At 43.8% G+C, this 25,994-nt stretch overlaps 1 protein-coding gene across 1 annotated transcript in view; it reads right to left on the bottom strand.

Moving 5' to 3' along the window:
* Nucleotides 1–1,941: 1,941 nt before the first annotated feature.
* The window catches only part of MMP20 (matrix metallopeptidase 20), a 99,900-nt gene continuing 75,847 nt past the window's right edge, over nt 1,942–25,994 (bottom strand). Inside the window, exon 10 of the mRNA XM_073662120.1 lies at nt 1,942–2,795. Coding sequence (XP_073518221.1) covers nt 2,695–2,795 — 101 coding nt within the window. The 3' untranslated portion in view covers nt 1,942–2,694. The remainder of the gene's footprint in view (nt 2,796–25,994) is intronic.

The raw sequence follows: 25,994 nt of genomic DNA, 5'->3' as shown, positions 1-25,994 counted from the left end.
ATGAGGCCGCCGCTGCGGAACAGTCCTCTGAAGCTGGTGGTTTGGCAGCAATGGTGGTATAACTCCCCACAGGAAGAGTGTAGCTTCAGGGCAGTGTGTGTGGATGATGGTGGTTGTGCAGGGTGTCGCGGTGCAGAAATAACCACAGAGTCCGTGTAGTGCAGTCCCAGGGTTTTTACTGATGACACTTTAAACAGGCCTGGACTGGAGTACTGGCTAGTGATAAGAGCCCGGTCAGTCTGGGAGCAAGCAAAGAGTCCTCCTGGACAGGTGGAGTTGTAGGCCTGCCATTCTTATTATATTCTTTGGCTATTCTGCTTGTAGCTGTGTTGTAGCCCACGTCCCTGAGTGTAACGTACTGTGCTCACCCGTATGGCTGGCAGCTTGGGCCTTGTGGATGCCTCGCTCCTCCTTGGCGGTACTGGTCCCTCGGTGCTGCTGAGCCTCCAGGCGTCTGATGGGGACCAGGAGATCTGCAATCTCCTGCCCTACGGTATCTGCTCCTGGGTCTGGAATCCCCCACAGCCTCGGACTCCGGTGTCCGGTTCTCTGTGTATTCTGGCTAGGACGAGCTATCTCCAGCTCCAATCCCTAGCTCCTCACTCCTTGATGTCGTCCACTCGACTCCTCACACTAGACTCAGCTAACCCTGCCTCCAGATCCAGTTGTCAAGGGAAGGATCCTCCCCTTGCTGATCTGGAGCCAGGATGTGTTGCATGTGTTATGTTCCTGACCAGGAAACCCCTGCTTGACTCTAGACATGGCATTACCCCTTTTTGAGGGAAGCAATACCACTGTGGCAACCAGACCCTAACAGGGCTCCCTCTGGTGGTATGAGGTGGAAGGGTGGAGGTGTTTGTTTGAATGAGGGCCTCTTGTGGAGAAGTCCATCCATGTACCCTTTTGGGTCCTGTGGTACCTGTTGTAGCAGGGTGCCATATTTGCAAACTTGGTCAAGAACTACAGGAAAAGTCTGACCTCTGTAATTGCAAACAAAGGTTTCTGTTCCAAATATTAAATTCTGTTTTTCTATTGTATCAAATACTTATTTCATGCACTAAAATGCAATTTAATCATGTAAAAATCATACAATGTGATTTTCTGGATTTTTTTTTAAGATTCTGTCTCTCATAGTTGAAATGTACCTACGACAAAAATTACAGACCTCTCCATTCTTTGGAGGTGGGAAAACTTGCAATATTAGCAGTGTATCAAATATTTATTTTCCCCACTGTGTATTCCAGGTGTATACGGTGGGCATTAACCCTAGAATGCGTGGCGTCTTAAATATACACTTTCACATAACCCGGGCCTTTTAGGCCCTTGTGCAAATCATATGAAGGAACTTAAATACATTTTACAAGTTTATTTCAAAATTGCAAAGTAAGATATGAAAAATGCACAACATTGTAATTATAATTATTTGAAGAAAACACAAAACAAGTAAGTACATGGGCCTAAAAGGCGTGGGTTACGCATTCTATGTGATGAATCCTTTTTATCATTTAACTTTTGTTTTTTCAAATTTCAAACAAAGATATAAAAAACACACAAACAAGGGTATATAAATGTTGACATAAACTAGCTGCAGCTACATTTCTTTTCCAATTTTTCCTTTTCAATTTTATTGATCTTCCACACAATTTACACATTATCTTTTCTGAAGAATGTTCTTTACAGACATTTTCTCCACAAATGGTACAGTAAAGCTCAGTTTTCCTTTCTTTGTTTGTTGGACAAATAAAACAACGCGTTAGTTTTCTTTCTCCTGGCTCTGAAATTGCGTGAAAATGGAATACGCCAAACCGTTTCATAGCTTCTCTAGTTTGCTTTGGCAAGCGTTTTATGTTGCTTTCGCTGCATCGTGTGAGGCATTACAAGTTCATGGCAAAGGTCCTTTAAGAATAGGCTTTTCTTGTCCTTCCTCCTAGCATGGAAATCGGAATGAGTTTCAGTATAAATAATGTAGGAATTAAGGGCTGGTACATCAAGCGTATTTGAAAAAATGACTACAGGCCAACGTTTTGTTTGCCTCTTGCATGAATATTCTCCAACCATTTCATCCATCTTGTCCACACCTCCTTTAGTTTTATTGTAGTGCAGGATTATTTCTGGTTTCTGTTTCCTGTCATTGCTGTCAATACTGGAATCATGATGCATGGTACTGAGTAATATAATATATTTTTCCTTCTTCGCTTTGTAAGGCACCATGGTTGCTTTGTTGCTGAAACCAAAGACACTATCATAAAGTGCTCTCTGTGGAATGTGCTTCATCACCTCACTTTGATGGCATCAGGAATCCCTCCCGGTGTTGTGACAAAAATGCGCAGGAAAAACTGCGAACAAAAACACAACAAATCTGAAACTTGTGCATAGGTTCTTAATATGTCCACCATACATTGAATCCGTGCAGAATTCCCGAAGTGAAGGTAGCCCATATAAGACACAGTTAATTTACTAACACTAGAACTATAATGGTGCAGCTATTCTCTATTCGCCTTAGACGACCCTTGCGACATATTCAAAAACATTTCAAAAATATTATGTAATCTTTAACAAAAACAACAAGGTGATTGCTGGAAAATTTTAGGTATTTATAAATCCGGTGTCTTCTCTTAAATTTCATCCAGACTTGGGTGTTACACAATCTCCAGAGCATCATTTGTATATTCTGAATTCTACAAGTTTTCTTTCTCAACAGCCAATCCAGGATCCAGATTTCACAACACTGACCACATCTTCTTTCTCGAGGTCATATTTGTAAGCCTTTGGTCCAGAAAATAAGTAAATGAAACCTAAAAGGGGCAGAATTGACAGGTGTTAGTAAACCTTGTATGAGATTATAATGAACCCCTGCAGTATTCTCTTATAAAACGTGTATTATGTAGTGACCATAATTTTAGATTCTAGGTGTTTCACCCATGGTCACAGCATTTTAGCCCTGCTGCATGAAGCCCTTTACAAGCGAAGGAATAATGTACAGGGTAGATATATACTAGAGATGAGGAAATCAAATAGAAGCAAATCCAATTTGCTACAAATCTCACAAAAACTTTGGATTCCCTGGAATATATTTTTAAATTCGACTTGCTCTAATACAGCAAAATGGAGACCGACCATCCTCCCTTTTGCTAGAATCTTTTTAGGGTATGGAAGGGGATAAAGTATTATACTCACCCCTCACTTGTCCTGACGCTAAAGCTCTCTGCCCATTCCCCTGCTTGCTCCTTCCAGTCTTCCGACACTGACTTCTAAACCTGCGGTACATCCCATGCTGACCAACCCACATGCACATCATTGATGTTGATGATGTATTTCGCATCCTGGTTATGCTGCGTCAATAACATGCATGCAGCCCAGTAAGAGGGGTATGTGCCGGAGATGTAGAGGTCAAAGCTGGGAGACTGCAGGGAGCAAGTAAAGGTCTGAGCAGGACACTGTGGCAGCAGGACAGGTGAGGGTCATGGTGAGTAGAGATGAGCAAATATATTCGAAAAACGTTCACCAATTTCAAATTCGGCACGAATATTGCACATTCGGATTTGTGATTGGACACCAGAACGTTTTTACTCAAAATTCTGTAAAATGATTGTGTTTCCACTAAAGTATTTTCAGCACTTTGGCTAGAAGAGTGGCGCTATATAATGAGTGGGAAGGGGACGTGTTTGATGAGGGGAGGAGGTGGGGAGAGGTCAGAAGAGCAGCGTGCTGGTAATCTAATTTTTTTTTTCGGAACTTAATGTGTGAAAATCGCGACTAGCCAATCAGGGCGCAGGAACTATCCACAATGTCCAGACACAAGGGCTTGTGCCATTGGTAGTGTTGAGCATTCCGATACTGAAATATCGGGTATCGGCCGATATTCGCGGTATCGGAATTCCGATACTTAATTCCGATACTTTTACAATATCGAATACCGGAATCGGAAGTTCCCATAATGCCTGCGCTCTGCAGTGTCTCTGAAGGATGACAAGTTGGGTGGCAGCGCTCAGCTGAGATCCAGCCTGTCATCAGAATGCCATCCCAGCGTGGGAGAATTCTCCTGATCGTTTAAAAGCCGGCGCGCGGTAAAAAGCCGCCGGCTTTTAAACAATCACACAGCCCCATACTGCTTCCCCGCAGCCTCCCAACCCGATCCTCCGCTCCTCTCGCCACCTCCAATCCCAATCGTAAGTTAGTACCGGGCGGGGAGCGCAGCACCAAGGAGCGGGGAGCGAAGGACCCGGGCGGGGAAGCCGGCAGTGAAAAGACTTCACCGCCGGCTTTCCCGTTCTGTGCTGCGCTTTCCCGCCGGTTATTTCAAATGAACAGCTGAGGTATGAGGTGATGCCGATCAGCTGTTCATTTGAAGTCGCCGCGGTGCCCTCGGAGGGTTCATGTGAGTTCATGCTTGACTGCATTGCATGAACTCACATGAACTTTCCCACGGCCGCACAGGTCAGCCTCACCTCACAGACCATCAGCCCATCATGATTGGTGTGTGTGGGTGTCTGTGCGATGTCTGCGGGGTGTCTGTGCGATGTCTGCGGGTGTGTGCGCGGTGTCTGTGCGATGTCTGCGAGTGTGCGCGGGTGTGCGCGGTGTCTGTGCGATGTGTGTGGGTGTGTGCGTGCAGGCAGACATAGGCCGATGTGACACTACTACTCCCATCGGCCTATGTCTGTCCCCCGTCCACTCGTGCCAGCAGGATCAGCTCGATGGGAGCAGTAGTTCCCATCAGCCTGATCCTGCTATTTAAATTGCCCTACTGTGTCCCCAATAAATGTTAAATACATGTCATTGGTGGCCAGTGGTTACCTACAATAAATTAGTTCATACATTACCTGTCCCCGCCGATCGCCACCTAAAATAAAGTAAAAAATAAAAAACTACACCTATACTCACCTAGACACCTAATTCCCCGAAGCCATCAATCTCCTGTAATAAAATATAAAATAATAAACCACAACCTTATCCTTACCCCTCTGTAGTAGTCCACAATTGTCCCACGAAGATCTCCAGTTCAGAGCAGCCACATAGAATGTGACCGCTCTGAACCGCTGCCGCCGCTAGAATGACGGGGCCGTAAAGCAGCCCCGTCATTGCATAAGCGGGTTCGCCGGAGTTCAGGCAGCACTGCTCTGGTCAGCTCCTTTACGGCCCTGTTGTATCATGAGAAATTCCCACGGTACAGCAGTGCCGTAAAGGAGGTCTCCGGAGCAGCGCTGACTGAATGCACTCCGGTGACCTCAGTCAGTGGCTCCCGCTGCCGGGAGTGGACGTGTTCCCGGCAGCGTGAGCTTACAGCAGCCATGCACAGCTGTCACCATCTCCAGATGTGACAGCTGTGCATGGGAGATCAGCGCAGGAACGTGGACAGGTAACTATTTTTTTTTTTTTTAGTAAACTAAGAATTAAATAAAATGGTGTGTTTTATTTCAAATAAATTATTTTTTTCTGGGTGTCTGTGTTTTTTCTTTTTAACACTTTGTAGGTTAGTAATGGGGGTGTCTTATAGATGCCCATCATTACTAACCTGGGCTTCATGGCAGCTGGCGCTGACATGAACCCCACCACTATTACCCCCTGCCACCGCACCAGGGCAGCGTTGAAGAGCGAGGCTAAGTGCCAGAGTTGGCGCATCCTATGGATGCGCCATTTCTGGGGCGGCTGACGGCTGGTGTTTCTAGCCTGGGAGGGGGCCAATATTCATGGCACCCTTCCTGAGCTATTAATATCAGCCCCCAGCTGTCTGCCTAGCCTTTGCTAGCTATTAAAATAGGGGGGACCCCACGTCATTTTTTGGGGGGGTCCCCCATTTTAATAGCTAGTAAAGACTAGGTATTCAGCTGGGGGCTGATATTAGTAGTCTGGGAAGCTCCGTGGGTATTACCCCCTTCCCAGGCTTCAAACGTCTGCCCCAGCCGTCTGCTTAACCTCCGCTAGAGACTAAAATTATGGGGGATCCCACGCCAATTTTTTTTTTAAATAAATCCTTTATTTTAACACTAAATGACATTTGAGGAGTTAATAAAGATGCAGTCCCTAAATTATTATTTATTTTTTAATTAATTTTTCCCAAAAATTTTGACGTGGGCTTTGCTATATTTTTGTATGCCAGCCAGGTACAGCATCCAGCTTCTATGAACGCGCCATTTTCCGGGGTGGCTGCGGACTGCAATTTGCAGCGGGGGGGGGGGGCAGAAAGCTTGGGTCTCCCTGCGCTGCAGATTCCATCCCCCAGCTGCCTAGTTGTATCTGGCTGGACACAAAAATAGGGAGAAGCCCCACGTATTTTTTTTTTAAATTATTTCATGAAATTCATGAAATAATAAAGAAAAAAAGGGCTTCCCTATATTGTTGTGTCCGGTCAGGTACAAATAGGCAGCTGGTGGTTGGGGGCAGCCCGTTCCTGCCTGCTGTACCTGGCTGGACACAAATATAGTGCGAAGCCCCACGTCAATTTTTTTAAAATTATTTCAGGAAATTCATGAAATAATTAAAAAAAAATTGATGTAGGGCTTCGCCCTATATTTGTGTCCAGCCAGGTACAGCAGGCAGGAACGGGCTGCCCCCAACCACCAGCTGCCTATTTGTACCTGGCCGGACACAGCAATATAGGGAAGCCCTTTTTTTCTTTATTATTTCATGAATTTCATGAAATAATTAAAAAAAAAAATACGTGGGGCTTCTCCCTATTTTTATGTCCAGCCAGATACAACTAGGCAGCTGGGGGATGGAATCTGCAGCGCAGGGAGACCCAAGCTTTCTGGGCCCCCCCCCCCCCCCCGCTGCAAATTGCAGTCCGCAGCCACCCCGGAAAATGGCGCGTTCATAGAAGCGCCATCTTCTGGTGCTGTACCCAACTCATCCAGGGTCCTGGTGCGGTGGCTCACTGGGTAATAAAGGGGTTAAGGCCAGATTGGCATTATCAGCTGGCCCTAAGCCCGAAATTCATGGGGTCACGCCAATATTAGACATGACCATCATGAATTTCTAGTAAAGTATTTAAAAAAAACACAACACCCAGAATAAAGTCCTTTAATTGAAATAAAGACACAATTCTTTATTGTTCTAAATTAAACTATACTTACCATCACGCCCATTCCAGCTGAAGCCAACGATCTCCTGCAATAAAAGAAAAATAATAAACCAACATCATCCTTACCTTTCCATGGTTCCCACGACAGCTTCAGCTCTGCTACATCGAGATGACAGGCTGGACCGCAGCAGAACGCTGCCATACAGCCTGTCATCCCACAGACACTGAGAAGCGCAGGCATGCTTGCGCTCTTCAGTGTCTCTCTGTGACGGCATCCAGATGAGCCGAGGTCATGTCCAATGAACTCGGCTCACCTCATGCACGTCACTGACAGCGTGGGAAAATTCTCCTGCACTCAGCGCTTCAGCGTAAGAATTCTCCCACGCTGTCAGTGACGTGCATGAGGTGAGCTGAGTTCATTGGACATGACCTCACCTCATGCACGTCACTGACAGTGTGGGAGAATTCTCCTGCACTCAGCGCTTCAGCGTGAGAATTTTCCCACGCTGTCAGTGACGTGCATGAGGTGAGCTGAGTTCATTGGACATGACCTCACCTCATGCACGTCACTGACAGCGTGGGAGAATTCTCCTGCACTCAGCGCTTCAGCGTGAGAATTTTCCCACGCTGTCAGTGACGTGCATGAGGTGAGCTGAGTTCATTGGACATGACCTCACCTCATGCACGTCACTGACAGCGTGGGAAAATTCTCACGCTGAAGCGCTGAGTGCAGGAGAATTCTCCCACGCTGTCAGTGACGTGCATGAGGTGAGCCGAGTTCATTGGACATGACCTCGGCTCATCTTTATGCCGTCACAGAGAGACACTGAGGAGCGCAAGCATGCCTGCGCTTCTCAGTGTCTGCGGCATGGCAAGCTGGATGGCAGCGTTCTGCTGCGGTCCAGCCTGTCATCTTGATGTAGCAGAGCTGAAGCTGTCGTGGGAACCATGGAAAGGTAAGGATGAGGTTGCTTTATTATTTTTCTTTTATTGCAGGAGATCGTTGGCTTCAGCTGGAATGGGCGTGATGGTAAGTATGGTTTAATTTAGAACAATAAAGAATTGTGTGTTTATTTCAATTAAAGGACTTTATTCTGGGTGTTTGTGGGTTTTTTTTAACTTTGACTATGGGGTTAGTAATGGGGGTGTCTTATAGACGCCTCTCCATTACTAACCTGGGCTTGATGTCAGCTGGCATTATAAGCTGACAACAACCCCAGCCCTATTACCCCACTGCCACCGCTACAGGGCAGTGGGAAGAGCGAGGCTCAGTGCCAGAATTGGCGCATCCCATGGATGCGCAATTTCTGGGGCGGCTGACGGCTGGTGTTTCTAGCCTGGGAGGGCGCCAATATTCATGGCTCCCTTCCTGGGCTATTAATATCAGCCCCCAGCTGTCTGCCTAGCCTTTGCTAGCTATTAAATTAGGGGGGACCCCACGTAATTTTTTTTGGGGGGTCCTCCATTTTAATAGCTAGTAAAGGCTATGTATTCAGCTGGGGGCTGATATTAGTAGCCTGGGAAGCTCCGTGGGTATTACCCCCTTCCCAGGCTTCAAACATCTGCCCCAGCTGTCTGCTTAACCTCCGCTAGAGACTAAAATTAAGGGGAACCCCACGCCAATTGTTTTTTAAATAAATCCTTTATTTTAACATTAAATGACAAGTACAGTAATCAACACTGTCACTGTACTTCATATATATGTGACTGACATGTTTCTATCTATCTAATCTATGTATGATTCTCTATTCCTTCTATTCTAAATTGTCGGGTACAGATGCTGAATTGCCGGCCGGCTTTCTTAAAGAGACGGTGCATGAAAACACTAATATTTTTTTAAATAAATCCTTTACACTAAATGACAAGTACAGTAACCAACACTGTCACTGTACTTCATATATATGTGACTGACATGTTTCTATCTTTCTAATCTATGTGTGATGCGCTATTCCTTCTATTCTAAATTGTCGGGTACCGCTGCTGAATTGCCGGCCGGCTTTTTTAAAGAAACGGTGCATGAAAACACTTATTTTTTTTAATAAATCCTTTACACTAAATGACAAGTACAGTAAGCAACACTGTCACTGTACTTCATATATATGTGACTGACATGTTTCTATCTAATCTATGTGTGAAGCTCTATTCTTTCTGTTGTAAATTGTCGGGTACCGGTGTATGCGCTGATGAATTGCCGGCTTTTCGCATAATACATTCTACATTATTCTTAGTTGTTTTACTTCATGTAGAATTAACCTACAAGGAAAGAAAGGGTTTATTTTCATTCCGATATTAGTGTCCCATTGACTTGCATTGGTTTCCGGTATCGGAATCGGCGATATCCGATACTTTTTGAGTATCGGTCCGATCCAATCCGATACGATATTTCCTGATATCGGAAGGTATCGCTCAACACTAGCCATTGGCTGTTGAAATTACATGTCCCTCTATACATAAAGAGTGGACATATTGTTTTAGTGCCATTTTGTTAGTATATAAGGTCAGACAGGATGTTCCTGGTCTGCTCCTGGTTACTGAGCAATTTTAGATAGTTAGCTAGGCGGTTGCTTCTACGTCAGATAGTTTAGATAGATAGGATCCTGTGTGTCTGTGAAATTGACCTTCCAGCAGATTATTTTTGTGCTATTAGTGAGGTTCAGACAAAGACAGCAGGTCACATTTCAGCATAGAACTCTTTTGTACACTGCTTCTATTGTGCTCCAGGGAGGAGTACACCTTTGAAAATCTAATTTTTCTCTTATTCACGTGATACAGCAAGTCACATCTCAGCTTGTAAATTTCAGTGTGAAATTCAGCTGTATGCAGAGCTCGTTCACAGTAAAAAAAAAATCATTTTTTTTTCCTCTACTAACGTGATACAACAGGCCACATCTAAGTTTGTAATTTTCTGGCGGTGAAATTCAGCTGTATGCAGAGCTCATTCACAGTAAAAAAAAAATCTAATTTCTTCTGTTAGTAACGTGATACAGTAGGCCAGATCTCAGTTTTAATTTTTTTGGAGCATATATTCTATTGTATACAGGCCTGATCCACAGTAAAAAAAAAATATTTTGTTAGTAACATGATACAGCAGGCCAGATCTGAGTTTGAAATTTTTTTGAGCATATATTCTATTTTATACAGGCCTCATCCACAGTAAAAAAAAACATTTCTTCTGTTAGTAACGAGATACAGCAGACCACATCTCAGCTTGAAATTTTTTGGTGCTGATATTGTTCTCCATTCAGGGTACACATGATCAAATTAAAATTGTTTTTCTTACTTCCGTGCTACCTAAATCAGGCTATATTTCATCTTTTAATTCTTGGGTGCTGATATTATTCTCCATACAGAGGTACACATTAGAGATAAGCAAACATGTTAAAAAAAACTTTCACCAATTTCAAATTCGGTACAAACATTGCACATTCGGATTCGTGATCGGACACCCTAGTGTTTTTACTCAAAATCGGCAAAATTCGGTAAAAGTCCAGCAAATGATTGCGTTTCCACTACAGTATTTTCAGCACTTTGGCTAGGATAGTGGTGCTGAATGATGAGAGGGGGGACATGTTTGATGAGGCGAGGGAATGGGGAGAGGTCAGAGGAGCGGCATGCTTGCAATCTAATTTTTTTTCTTAACTTAATGTGTGTAAATTGCGACTAGCCAATCAGGGCGCAGGAACTATCCACAATGTCCAGACACAAGGGCTTGTGCCATTGGCTGCTGAAATTACACGTCCCTCTTTATATAAAGAGCGGACATGTTGTTTTAGTGCCATTTTGTGAGTAAAACAGGCAGGGCTGCCACTAGGAATTTCGAGGCCCCATACTGGTAAAATTTTGGGGCCCCCTTGAGACTCAACCCAAGCTCCACCCCAGCTCCGCCTCCACATGATCGCGGGTTCCTGATGGGTTGACATGACAAACCGGGGTCTGCGGGAGACCCCTGCGGTTGTCATTGCCAGATTGCTATGAGCGCCGCCCAGTGCATGCAAAAAGTGTAAAAAAAGAATGTAAAAAAAATATAAAAAAATATAGATATATAAAAGTTTAAATCACCAGCCTTTCACCTCATTCAAAATAAAACAATAAAATAAAACCTCACGTACACATATTTGGTATCGCTGCATTCAGAATCGCCCTATATATATATATATATATATATATAATATAAAAAAATAATTAATCCAATTGGTAAACGGCATAACAGAAAAAAAATTCTAAACACCAGAATTACATTTTTTTGGTCGCCACAACATTGCAATAAAATGCAATAACGGGCAATCAAAATATCGTATTTACCCCAAAATGGTATCAATAGAAACGTCAGATTGGCAGACAAAAAATAAGCCCTCACCCAGCCCCAGATCACGAAAAGTGGAGACGCTACAAGTCTTGGAAAATGGCGCCTTTTTTTTTTTTTTTTTTTTTAGCAAACCTTGGATTTTTTATTCACCACTTTAAATAAAAAAGAACCTATACATTTTTTGGTATCTCCGAACTCATAATGACCTGGAGAATAATAATGGCAGGTCAGTTTTAGCATTTAGTGAACGTGGTAAAAAAAAACAACTGTGAAATTGCACTTTTTTTGAATTTTACCGCACTTGGATTTTTTTTTCCAGTTTTCCAGAAGAGGATGTGGTAAAACCAATGGTGTCATGCAAAAGTACAACTTTTCCTGCAAAAAATAAGCCCTCACATGACCAAAAAATAAAAAAAGTTATGGCTCTGGGAAGAAGGAGAGCAAAAAACGAAAACGCAAAATGCTCCGGTCATGAACGGGTTAAAAATCTATAAATTCTAGAATATAAATACACCCCAAAACATAACTCAAACTGTGATAATGTAACAAAAAATATAGTAGTCAAGAGTAAAAAAAAAAGGGGGGGGACACCCTATTTGTCAGTCATTCATATTGACAAATGTTGGCACCTTCTTGACACGCAATCGTCAACTGTTCTTGATTGTCCTTGTCCACAGGGAGCGGCACCCCCTCACAGGGCCTCACACCCCCTCACAGGGCCAGCCAAGCACGCACAACCTCACAGGGCCAGCCAGGCACACACCCCCTCAGGCCTCACAGGGCCAGCCAAGCACGCACCCCTTCAGGCCTCACAGGGCCAGCCAGGCACGCACCCCCTCAGGCCTCACAGGGCCAGCCAGGCATGCACCCCCTCAGGTCTCACATGGACAGGTAGCCTCTCAGCAGGCAGCCTCCTCAACACACAAGCTGCCTGCTGCAGCCGCTAATGCCGCCGGTGATGATGCCGCCGGCTGTCTCGACTCCCGGTCCCCTGGCCCTAGTCCACCACATTGATGCACCGCAGTCCATGCACGTGTTTCACGCACGCTGCCCTGCTCCGAAATGCAAGTGAGCGCGCAGCGTGCATGCGTATCACGTGACTGGCAGCGTCACTACGTCAGGACCATGATTCATCCCGCACCCGGTGGTGACGATTTGAACTGTGCGTCCCTGAGGGGCCCAGGGAGTAGAAGCAGAGAGAGGGAGGGCCCGGGCAGGGAGCCTGCAGGCCTCGGGTCCTCCCTTTTTCCTTCTCTTCACCTGGCCCAATATAGTAGTAAAGGCAGTAATGCCCTGATGGCGGCCCTGATAACAGGTCAGAGAGGCTGCTTCTGACGCTGTTCCTGGATACTGAGCAATTTTAGATAGTTAGCTAGGCGGTTGCTTCTAAGTCAGATAGTTTAGATAGATAAGGTCCTATGTTGCTGTGAAATCGACCTTCCAGCAGATTTTTTTTTTGTGCTATTAGTGAGGTCCAGACAATGACAGCAGGTCACATTTCAGCATAGAACTCTGTTGTACACTGCTTCTATTATGCTCTATGCACGAGTACACCTTTAAAAATCTAATTTTCCCTGTTACTAACGTGATACAGCACACCACATCTCAGCTTGTCATTTTCTGGCAGTGAAATTCAACTGTATGCAGAGCTTATTCAGAGTAAAAAAAATCTAATTTTTTTCTGCTACTAAAGTGATACAGCACGTCACATCTTAGCTTGCCATTTTCTGAAGGTGAAATTCAGCTGTATGCAGAGCTAGTTCTGAGTAAATAAAAATCTACTTTTTTCTGTTACTAACATGATATAGCAGGCCAGATCTCAGTTTGAAATTTCTTGGAGCATATATTCTATTTATTACAGGCCTCATCCACAGTAAAAAAAAATATATATTCTATTAATAATTTGATACAGCAGGGGAGATCTCAGTTTGAAATTGTTTGGAGCATATATTCTATTTAATACAGGCCTCATCCACAGTAAAAAAATAATAATAATTTCTTCTGTTACTAACGTGATACAGCAGGGGAGATCTATGTTTGAAATTGTTTGGAGCATATATTCTATTGTATACAGGCCTCGTGCACAGTAAAAAAAAATAGTTCTTCTGTTAGTAACATGATACAGCAGGCCAGATGTCAGTTTAACCCCTTTACAACCCAAGGTGGTTTGCACGTTAATAACCAGGCCAATTTTTACAATTCTGACCAGTCACTTTATGAGATAATTACTCTGGAATGCTTCAACGGATCCCCTGATTCTGAGATTGTTTTTTCGTGACATATTGTACTTCATGATTGTGGTAAAATTTCTTTGATATCACTTGCGTTTATCTGTGAAAAAAACGGAAATTGGGCGAAAATTTTGAACATTTTGCAATTTTCAAAATTTGAATTTTTATGCCCTTAAATCAGAGAGATATGTCACACAAAATAGTTAATAAATAACATTTCCCACATGTCTACTTTACATCAGCACAATTTTGGAACCAAAATTTTTCTTTATTGGGGAGCTATAAGGGTTAAAAGTTGACCAGCTATTTCTCATTTTCCAACAAAATTTACAAAACCATTTTTTTAGGGACCACATCATATTTAAAGTCACTTTTAGGGCTCTTTATGACAGAAAATACCCAAAAGTAACACCATTCTAAAAACTGCACCCCTCAAGGTGCTCAAAACCACATTCAAGAACTTTATTAACCCTTCAGGTGCTTCACAGGAATTTTTGGAATGTGGAAGAAAAAAATTAACATTTAACTTTTTTCACAAAAATGTTACTTTAGACCCAATTTTTTTATTTTCACAGGGGTAACAGGAAAAAATGGACCCCAAAATTTGTTGTGCAATTTCTCCTGAGTAAGCAGATACCCCATATATGGGGGAAAACCACTGTTTGGGCGCACGGCAGGGTTCGGAAGGGAAAGAGCGCCATTTGACTTTTTGAATGTAAAATTTGCTTGAATAATTAGCGGACGCCATGTTGCATTTGAGGAGCCCCTGATGTGCCTAAACAGTAGAAACCCCCCACAAGTGACACCATTTTGGAAACTAGACCCCTCAGGGAACTTATCTAGATGTGTGGTGAGCACTTTGAACCCCCAAGTCCTTTAAAGAAGTTTATAACATGGAGCCGTGAGAATAAAAAAATCAAACTTTTTCCACAAAAATGATGTTTTAGCCCCAATTTTTTTATTTTCACAAGGGTAAGAGGAGAAAATGGATCCCAGAAACTTTTGTGCAATTTCTCCTGAGTATGCCAGTACCCCATATGTGGGTAAAATACAGTGTTTGGGCGCACGGCAGAGTTCAGAAGGGAAGGAGCACTGTGTGACTTTTAGAACGCAAAATCGGCTGGAATCGAGAGCGGATGCCATGTCGCGTTTGCAGAGCCACTGATGTGCCTAAATAGTTGAAACCCCCCACAACTGACCCCATTTTGGAAACTACACCCCTCAAGGATTTTATCAAGGGGTATAGTGAACATTTTGAACCCAGAGGTACGACACAGAATTTGATGACATTAGGTCATCATATTGAATAAGTTGTCATTAGTCTTGAGCGCAAGTGCTCGCTACTTGAGTTTGCATCGGGTACTCAGGTATGCACCATGTATCACGGGTGCTCAAGTGAAATGCTCGAGTCCCTGCCCGCATGTTTCACGGTTATTAGACACCCCCAAAAAAATATGCGGGGATCGCTTGTGCATGGCAGGCAATCCCCGCGAGGTTTTTTTGGCCGGAGACTCGAGCACCTGCGATACTCAATGCATACCCGAGCACCCGATGCAAACTCAAGTAGCGAGCACTTGCGTTCAACACTAGTTGCCATATCGTCTTTTTCTCTTTTTTTTTTCCTTTTGAAAAAAGAAACAACCCTAACCATACCCTAGCCCAACCCTGACCCCAACCCTAACATTAGCACAACCCTAACCCCAACCCCAGCCCTAGCGTTTATTTTTTACGCCGTTCCTAGTGCAGTATAAGTGATTAGACCACCTTATTCTTCGGGTCGGTGCGACTACAGAGATACAAGAATGATATTGGGTTTTTATGATTGACAGCTGTCACACACTAAAAGACACATATTTCATAAAATCTAGTTTTTGCATCGCCATATTTTGAGAGCTAAAATTTTTCCAGATTTTGGCCGACGGAGTCATGTGACGGCTTGTTTTTTGCGGGATGAGTTGACGTTTTTATTGGTGCCATTTTCAGGCATGTGACATTTTTTCATCGCTTTCTATTCCAGCTTTTGGGAGGCAGAATAAACAAAAATCAACAATTCAGGAATTGTTTTTTTTTTATTTTTTTATTCTACTCCGCGTGTGGTAAAATTGATAAGGTAGATTTATTCTTCGGGTCAGTACGTTTACAGAGGTACCACATTTATATCGTTTTTCTATGTTTTGGCACTTTTACACAATAAAAGCTATTTTATAGAAAAAATTATTTTTTTGCATCGCTTTATTCTGAGAGCTATAACTTTTTGATTTTTCGGATGATGGAGCTGTATGGCAGCTTGTTTTTTGCAGGACAAGATGACGTTTTCAACGGTATCATTTTTATTTATGTTCGTCTTTTTGATCGCGTGTTATTCCATTTTTTGTTTGCCGGTATGATGATAAAGCATTGTTTTTTGCTTCGGGTTTTTTTTTTTTTTTACCGTGTTCACTGAAGGGGTTAACTAGTGGGACAATTTTATAGGTCAGGTCGTTCCAGATGCGGCGATACCAAATATGTGTACTTTTATTGTTTTTTTGTTTTTTTTCATAATAATATTTATTGATGGGTACATTATATTTTTATTTTTGGTGGATTATTTTTTTTATTTTTTTTGTAATATTTTTACAATTTTTTTTAAAAAAAATTTTCACTTTCTGAGAGTTTTTATACTTTTTTACTTTGTCCCACTCTGGGAATTTCACTTTTTTTATTCTGATTGCCTGCATAGCATAGAGATGGAGCTATGCAGGCAGTCAGCGCTGCACAGTGAGAAGATTGTTTGGTCATGCACTGCGCATGACCAAAAAATCTTCCTGCTGTCTGGTGATCCGGATGTTGTCATGACGACATTGGGACATCATGGCAACACCCGGGAAGCCACGGCAGACAGCGCTGGAGGCCGGAAGAGGAGGTGAGTATTGCGATCTCCTCCCCTTAGCCACCGCAATGCTGCGATCGACTTCGATCGAAGCATTGCGGGGGTTAATGTGCCAGGAGCGGTGCGGGACCGCTCCCTACACATAGTACCGGGTGTCAGCTGTGACCGGGTGTCAGCGATCGTGCCTGCACAGCCTGTGTGCGCGCGCGATCGCGATGACGTACTAATACGGGTCAGGCTCTTAAGTCCCAGGGCACAGACGCGTATCAGTACGTCATGGGCTTTAAAAGGGTTAAAATTGTTTGGAGCATACATTCTATCATCCTTGGTAAAAAAAAAAAAATTGTTTGCAGCACATATTCTATTGTATACAGGCCTCATGCACAGTAAAAAAAAATAGTTCTTCGCTTAGTAACATGATACAGCAGGCCAGATGTCAGTTTGAAATTGTTTGGAAAATATATTCTATTGTATACAGGCCTCATGCACAGTAAAAAAAAATAGTTCTTCTGTTGGTAACGTGATACAGCAGACCAGATGTCAGTTTAAAATTGTTTGGAGCATATATTCTATTTAATACAGGCCTCATCCACGGTAAAAAAAAAAATTTTCTTTTAATAACGTGATACAGCAGGCCAGATGTCAGTTTGAAATTGTTTGGAGCATATATTCTATTGTATACAGGCCTCAAACACAGTAAAAAAAAGTAGTTCTTCTGTTAGTAACGTGATACAGCAGGCCAGATGTCAGTTTGGAGAATATATTCTATTGTATACAGGCCTCATGCACTGTAAAAAAAAGTAGTTCTTCTGTTAGTAACGTGATACAGCAGGCCAGATGTCAGTTTGAAATTGTTTGGAAAATATATCCTATTGTATACAGGCCTGTGTCACGGGTGTGTCGGAGGTGACAGACAGTCGACCTGGAGAGGCCTATAGGAGATCTCCACGTTTGGCATTGCAGACAGCTTCCTAGATAGGAGGTTGTCTTTAGGACCCGGCGACTACCTCCCTCTGGCCTGGGGGTATGTATACCTGGTCTCTCTGGGTGGGCGTCGCCAGTTATACTCATTCCTTCTTGGAGCTTGGCTGAAGTAGCATCACGTCCTTTTTGGAGTCTTGAGGCAGTGTACCCTGTTGGAGTTTCTTCTAAAGCTAAGTTGTAATTCCCCTGTGTTGTCTTCCCCTTTTGTCTTTAGAGTGCTAGTGGAGGTTGACTACTGCTCATCTCCTTTCACCCCCAGTTGTAGCATATGCCAGGGATAGTAGGGGTGAGGCACGTGATTGGCAACAGCTGCGGAGGCTGTATAGGGCCGGGGAAGACAGGGTGATGCTAGTCCAGTTTAGGAGGTCACCACTTCCCCTTACCCTAGTGTCTGGGCTCCCTTTACCTTTCCCCCCTGTATTGCATTCACACCTGGCGTGACATTATAACCGGCCGAGCACGTTTTGGGCGTGCACCTTTTTTTTCCTTACTCCCTTTAGTATGGGATCAGTTGCAGAGCTTGCAGAGCAGTTCCGCTGTCTGTGTCTGGAGGTGAATGACCTCCGCTGTGAGGTTCAGCAGCGGTTACAGGCCGCCAATGTGGGGGTCTCTGCAGGTAGGCCTGTCCAGCCTGAACCCAAGGTTGCCCTCCCGGACAGGTTTCGAGGAGGTAAGGACAAGTTTTTTGTGTTTAAGGAGGCATGCAAATTGTACTTCAAACTTCATCCCTACTCCTCCAGTAATGAGGAGCAACGGGTTGGTTTTTCTGATCTCTCTACTGCAGGGCGATCCTCAGTCATGGGCGTTTTCGTTACCGCAGGATTCGGTTTGTCTCCAATCTGTGGAGGGGTTTTTTGGAGCTCTTGCCCTCATCTATGATGACCCTGACCGAGTCGCCTTAGCTGAGTCTCAGCTACGTCGCCTTCAGCAGGGGATTCGGTCAGTGGAAACATACAGTTCGGAATTCCGTAGATGGGCAACGGATTCCAAATGGAATGACTCAGCCCTTAAAAGTCAATTTTGTGAGGGGCTAACGGAAAGGTTGAAAGATGCCTTGGCTGTATATGATACCCCTCAGTCCTTGGAGGCTGCCATGTCTTTGGCCATACGTCTGGATAGGCGCCTTGGGGATAGACGGATGCAACCTCCTTCTCCGGGGCCTTCTTGTCGGGGTTGTGTACCTTTGCCAAGGGAGCGGTTAGGGGTGAACCAGTACTGGGGGAAGTGGAGGAACCTATGCAGTTAGGGGGTGTCTCTACATCATACATCACGCCGGAGATTTGCAAGAAAAAAGGTGTATGTTTTTTTTGTGGGAAAAAGGGACACTTTGTTGGGACCTGTCCTTCAATTCCTAAACAAAAAGAGACTCGATTAACTCTCGGCAGCCTGGAGTTGAGATAAACATGGGGTGCATTTGTGGCCAAACTGCAGTTCCCACTTTGTCCTGACTGCAGAGGTGGTGCTAGAGAGTAAAATTGAAAAAATTTCTGTGTTTGTTGACAGTGGAGCCGGGGTCAGCATGGTTGATGCTGAGTTTGTGAAAACTCATGGTCTCGCTTGTTGTGCTTTAGCGGAACCTATTTCCATCTTTGCCATTGACTCGGCGCCACTTGCACAGAAAGTATTTACTCAGATTGTACATAATGTGAAACTGAGGGTGGGGTCAGTTCATTGTGAAATGATTCCTTGCTATGTTTTGGAGAATCTCCCTACTTTGATTGTTTTAAGTCTCCCCTGGCTTGTTAAACATAATCCATTGGTGCATTGGCAAACCGGGAAGATTATTGAATGGGGGGATTACTGCCATGAGAACTGTCTGAATGTTTCCCTTGCTACTGTCTCTGCGGAGGTACTGCCTGCTTTTCTGTCTGGTGTTGAGGATGTTTTTTCTGAGAGGGGGGTGCCGGATTTGCCTCCTAATCATGCTTATGACTGTCCTATTAACCTGACCCCGGAGGTAAACTACCCAAGTCCAGACTATATAATCTTTCAGGCCCTGAGAGACAAGCCTGAATTTCATTGCAGAAAGTCTGGAGAAGGGACATATCAGACCCTCATCTTTGCCCACGGCGGCAGGGTTCTTCTTTGTGAAGAAAAAAGATGGCAGTCTACGTCCCTGTTTAGATTTCCGGGAATTAAATCAAATTACCATACGTGATTCATACCCTCTTCCTCTGATTCCTGATTTGTTCAACCATGTTGTGGGAACTAAGGTATTCTCCAAGTTGGATTTAATGGGAGCCTACAATCTTGTTAGAATCAGAGAAGGGGATGAATGGAAGACAGCGTTCAATACCCCGGAAGGTCATTTCGAGAGTCTGGTTATGCCTTTTGGCTTGACCAATGCACCTGCAGTATTCCAGCAATTCATAAATGATATTTTTTATCATTTGGTGGGAAGGTTTGTGGTGGTCTATCTGGACGATATTTTGGTTTATTCACCTGATTTTGAGACCCATTGGGGGCATGTTAAGCAGGTGCTCCAGATATTAAGGGATAACAAACTCTATGCCAAACTAGAGAAATGTGTTTTCGCTGTTCAGGAGGTGCTGTTTTTGGGGTACTTGTTGTCATCTTCAGGTTTTTGGATGGATCCCAAGAATATCCATGCTGTCCTTGACTGGGAACGTCCCGAGAACTTGAAGGCCCTACAATGTTTTTTGGGCTTTACTAATTTATACAGAAAATTCATCCAAAATTACTCTGTTGTAGTGAAACCCCTTACTGACATGACTAAGAAGGGGTCTGATTTTTCCAAATGGTCGGATGCTTCCCTCCAGGCTTTTTCTTCCTTAAACAATCATTTTGCCACTGCACCTATACTCAGTCAACCCGATGTTTCTCAACCTTTTATTGTGGAGGTCGATGCTTCGGATGTCGGGGTTGGGGCTGTGTTGTCTCAGGGTTCGTCCCCTGGTAAATGGTGTCCATGCACCTTCTTTTCTAAAAAAATGTCTTCAGCTGAGAGAAATTATGATGTGGGTAATAGGGAACTTTTGGCAACAAATTGGCGTTCAAGGAATGGCGACAGTGGTTGGAGGGGGCTGTCCATCCTATTACTGTTATTACTGACCATAAGAACCTGTCATATCTCCAGTCATCTAAACGTCTCAACCCTAGACAAGCCAGATGGTCCCTGTTTTTTACTAGGTACAATTTTGTTGTCATTTTTCGTCCAGAGGTCAAAAACATCAAGGCTGATGCTTTGTCCCGAAGCTTCCCTGGTGGTGGTGACCATGAGAACCCTGTCCCGATATTACAGAAAGGGGTAGTTATTTCGGTTCTTTTTCCTGAACTGGAGGGTGAGGTGCTGGAGGCTCAGGGGGACGCCCCTGCCTCCTGCCCTTCAGGAAAATTATTTGTACCACCCGATCTGCACCGTAAAGTAATCAAGGAACATCATAACTCTGTGCTTGCTGGGCATCCAGGTGGTAAGGCAACCGTGCACCTCCTCTCTCGTCGTTTTTGGTGGCCGGTGTTGCATCAGGATGTAATTGAACACGTAGCTGCTTGTAGTATTTGCACGCTTTCAAAGGTTTCGCACACCCGTCCATCTGGTACTTTTCTTCCGCTACCTATACCTAGCAGGCCATGGACACACTTGTCCATGGATTTTATTACTGACCTACCGTTTTCTGCAGGCAAAACTGTGGTTTATGGATATGTGAGAGGATTTCTTCTTGGATGACCAAAGACCATATACCACTGCGAATTTTGACAAGGAATAATCGGATATGGACATCTCATTCTCTTCAGTGAACTCTATACCTGACTGTATGGAGGATTGCTTTGCGTGATATGCTATGTTGGGGGCATAATGATATGTGATTAATTAACAACAGTTTGGGGTCAAATAAGCTGTGTGGGTATTAATTAATAATCTGGGGACCCCCTCTTGGATGGCTCCCGTTATATATCATTTTATATTATTGATTATTTTCTACCCCCTCTAATACGACCAGGATCCCTATGACATTGTTTCCTCATAAACATACCTTATGATGTCCGCCTCACACTTTTCTTCCCTTTCCCTCGTTTATCTTTTTCTCCTCTCTTTTTTCTCCTCTCTTTTTCCCCCTCCCCCCCTTTCCTCTTTTTTCAGTCCACATTCACTATGGGTGTTTTTACTCACCTCTCACAGCTGTGCCTTGAAACTTATATGCACAATATAGAAGATAACATTGTAGCCAAGTACGCATGCGTGTCGCGGTGCCCTGGGCGCCCGCCGGTCCTCTGTATCTTTAATGACGTTCGGCAATGCTTTGCTTGCCGGAGGTCATGTGACGCGGAGGCCGGCCGGCGTCTTGGTCTCCGTGGCGACGCATGCGTCACATCCGGCTTCACGCGAGTGCCGAACAGCGTTGCCTGTCTCCAAGGTGACGACAGCGCTGTTTCCGGTATGGAGCGCCGGCTGGCGCCTATATAAACCTATCGCTCCATTTGTCTACATGCCCCCTGAAGAAGGGAGTTCAAAACGCGCGTCGGGGCATCTCACTGCACTTGTGTGCCCTCCCCACAGGTCCCCCTGTCTCAGGTTTCCTGGATAGAACTCCGTGATTTGAAATCCCTGGTATGTACTAGTAACTGATGCTTACTTATACTCACTGGCATCTACTACAGAGATTGTTTATTGAAGGGAGTTGATGAGTAATTCCCTCTTACTTACTCTTTATATACTATAGAGGTGATTTACTTAACTACTATAGATATATATATATATTTATTGACTTTGATTGCTAACCACTGCTGCTATGACAACAACAGTTTTGGTGTACTCTTTTTAAGCCTGACTCATATGATTGTAAAAGTTGGTATATGTGGGGTCCTTTGGGTAGTGACAGTGTTTGTGAGAAGCTTTTTTATGCTACCACTGTTCTCAAGTTCACCTTTCCCCCTCCTCTGTGCCTTATATTTATAATGATTAATTTTTTTAATAATAAACTTTATATGAATTTCTAAAGATAAAACTCTAGTAGTCCCTCTTTCGTTGTTTTCTGTTGTCTTCGTATTAAAATTTAACGATGGGATTCAATTAGTCCTTTTATGATAGTGCTCCGTTGATATTTATATCATTGATGAATATTATTTACGATAAACCCCATTTGGGGCATATGCACTATTGCGTCCTATGAATTGTTATGGTTATAGTATTTATACTGTGTTTGGCACAGCTTTTGTATTCCTAGGCATCATGGACTATAAAGCCAGGGAAAAGTCCTGGCTGTCACAGATCGATCAGGCATTTGGGGGCAATGTGACGGATGTTTCTGCAGTCGCGGATCGGGGCTGGGAGGAGAAAGCAACTCCAATTCAAAAATTACTGGTGAAGTGAACTAAAATATGGTGGAATAGATCCTTTTTAGCCAAATATATTGCCCGATTAATGATACCACGAGGATTACGTGTTCGGGTTATACCCACATTTCTGGTAGAGGATGAGGTGTTCATTAAGAAGTGGGAGGAGACATGCACTAGTTGTTCATTAGCACTAATGCAACTCCTGGTGGATCTTAATTCCCATACTATCCAGGAATTGGATGTTCAAATTGATATGGCACAAGTGGACTTTAAAGAGAAGTGTCCATCTGAAAAACTTCCAAATTTTGAATCACAAATTGATAAGATATTGGACTCCACGGTTAAGAAAATTCAGGATACACAACTATCTAAGTTTAATCGTGATGTGAAAGACTACCATTTGAAAAGGGTCTATTTTTGGCGTAAACCAACTACGGTAGTCCCTGATTCGATACGTAAGCTATCTAATGCCTCAGCTACATCAATAAGTGATTATTCGGAATCTTCTACCTCATCGATGGTGACAAGATCTGGTGCATCTAATAAACGTACACGTGAGGCTCAGTTTCACCCATATAAAAGACAGGACTATCGATCACCGGACCACAAAAAGAACGATTATAAGGTAATAAACCTGAGTGATCACTGTCTGACAGAATCGGATATGTCCCTTCTTAGTAAGGGACTATCCTTTGCGCCAATGGCCCACTTTGATGCCTTTACGGCGATCAAAGACTTGCATATCTTTGCGAGGGCCCTAATATTTAAGAGACACTTTTTTGATGGTGGTCTTCATTCTTTATTTCCCACAGAGGAGGAACAGACTGCGGTGAGAGCATTAGAGGAGTTGTCTATTGAACACAACACTCCAGCCGGAGGTAAGATCCCAGATTCTATACGTCCACGTTCAAGGAGGTTTCCCCCCCTGACATCATCTGCCAACGTGGATCTTTTTGTTAAAATTGTCGAGGATGAGTTGTTGAAGGTCCCCCAGTATGACTCACGTGACAATTTGTCAAGGGAGGAACGGGTTAGGTTAATGAGATTACAGGAACTACCAGATATTGAAATAAAACCAGCCGATAAAGGGGGAAATGTGGTTATCTGGCCTAAGTCTATGTATGAGAAAGAGGTCTTTCGGCAATTGAATAATAAGACTTGCTATAAGAAGCTAACCTATAATCCCCTCAGTACATTTCTGGCTGAACTTAAAACCATCATAAATTGGGCAGTAGCCAACTATACGATTACTCAGGAACTGGCTTCCGCACTTCTGGTAGTTGAACCAACAATCCTGACATTTTACATTCTACCTAAGATCCACAAGGACGTTAAGAATCCCCCGGGACGTCCTATTGTGTCGGGGGTGGGAAACTTCCTTGAACATGTCAACAAGTGGATTGACTCACATCTGCAGCCCCTGGTTGAATGTCTGCCCTCCTTCCTCAGGGATACTGGGGACCTTTTGAGGAAGGTGGATGGTCTTTATGTCGAGGAGGATGCCATTCTGGTGACTGCAGATGTTGAGTCACTATATACAAATATAAGGCACTCTGATGGTCTCTCCGCAGTCAAATTCTTTCTTGATACCTCATCATTACCTATACCTCTGAGGGGCCTGATTCTTGAGCTGTTGGAGTTCACCTTGAACCATAATTTTTTTATTTTTAAGGGGTCCTTTTTTCTGCAGCTCCAAGGGACAGCCATGGGCGCGGCCTTTGCGCCCGCTTATGCTAATCTGTTCCTGGGGCTGTGGGAAAGGGACCTCTGCCTGTCATATCGTGGGGACGGGATGTGCCGTGTCCTCTTTTGGACACGCTACATCGATGACGTCCTCATGATCTGGCAGGGTTCACCTACTTCCCTTAAAAATTTTATGAATGAACTAAATTCTAACAACTATAATATCCACTTAACATATCAATTTGATCCCTATCGAGTGGAGTTTTTGGATGTCTCCCTGAGGAGGGATACATCTAATTGCCTACAAACCTCTGTGTTCCGTAAACCAACGTCAACAAACATGCTTTTGCATGCTAATTCTTCTCATCCCCGGCACATGATCCAGGCGGTGCCTGTGGGGCAGTTCCTCCGTATTCGGAGGATTTGCTCCACGGACACGAAATTTGAGAGACAGGCGGTGGAATTAAAGGAGAGATTCTATGCGAGAGGATATAGCCGGCGAATGATTAAGCGGGCATATAGGAGGGCAAAGTCCTCCTCAAGACATGAATTAGTATATGGAAGCCAAGCTAATAGAAACAAGAAGGAACAAGTACGTTTTGTTACCAACTTTAACTGCCGATTTCCTCGTTTGAGGACTATTCTGGCCCGTTCTTGGTACATCCTTAAAGCTGACTCAATTCTATCACGCTTTATCTCGGATAGACCGTCTATTTCTATTAGACGGTCGAGGAATCTTCGAGATCATCTGGTACATTCACACTATGAGAATGCGGCAGGTACTACCACTTTTTTGGATGGACAACCCAGGAGGAGTGGGTGTGTACCGTGTGGTCGATGTGTGGCATGCGCCAATGTGGAACGGAGTGATACATTCTTTAAAGCAGATGGATCCAAGGTATATAGAATAAATAAATTCATCACGTGCACTACAAAATATGTGATCTATTTTGCGACATGCCCATGTGGTTTCATCTGTATGGGCATGACTACCCGCCAATTTAAGGTAAGGGTCCGGGAACACGTGTTGGGCATCTTGGCCGCAGTCGACCACACGGACACATCCACCTTGAAGACAATTCCACGCCATTTTAAAACCCACCACAATTGTGATGCCTCCCTGTTTAAGGTAAGAGGTATAGACTGCATTATACCAGGTATACGGCGTGGAAAACTGGGTCTTAGATTGGCCCAGATGGAGTCCAGATGGATCTGGACTCTGAATACTTTATATCCAAATGGATTGAATGAAAGCATCCGTTATTCCCCCTTTCTCTGACCGGTCACCAGATAACCGGGTGCCTATGCGCGAGTGGGGTTTTACGGCATTCGCTCATGGTTATCCAGGAATATAATCATGGGATTCAGTGGATTACATTTTTGTTTTAAATGTTTTGTGTATGTTTTTATCATGTGATTTACTTTTGTTTGTTTTTTACTAATACTTATACTTATAGATTCATGCTGTGCTCTTGAGGTACTCTTCTCCCCTCTGTCACTGTGGACACCCCTTTATGGATATGTGAGAGGATTTCTTCTTGGATGACCAAAGACCATATACCACTGCGAATTTTGACAAGGAATAATCGGATATGGACATCT

Source organism: Phyllobates terribilis, unplaced genomic scaffold, assembly GCF_046119375.1.
Source record: "Phyllobates terribilis strain yellow unplaced genomic scaffold, ASM4611937v1 Scaffold_2__4_contigs__length_985480577, whole genome shotgun sequence".
In the NCBI taxonomy this organism is placed as follows: domain Eukaryota; kingdom Metazoa; phylum Chordata; class Amphibia; order Anura; family Dendrobatidae; genus Phyllobates; species Phyllobates terribilis.
This window is presented reverse-complemented; position numbering and strand designations above follow the sequence as displayed.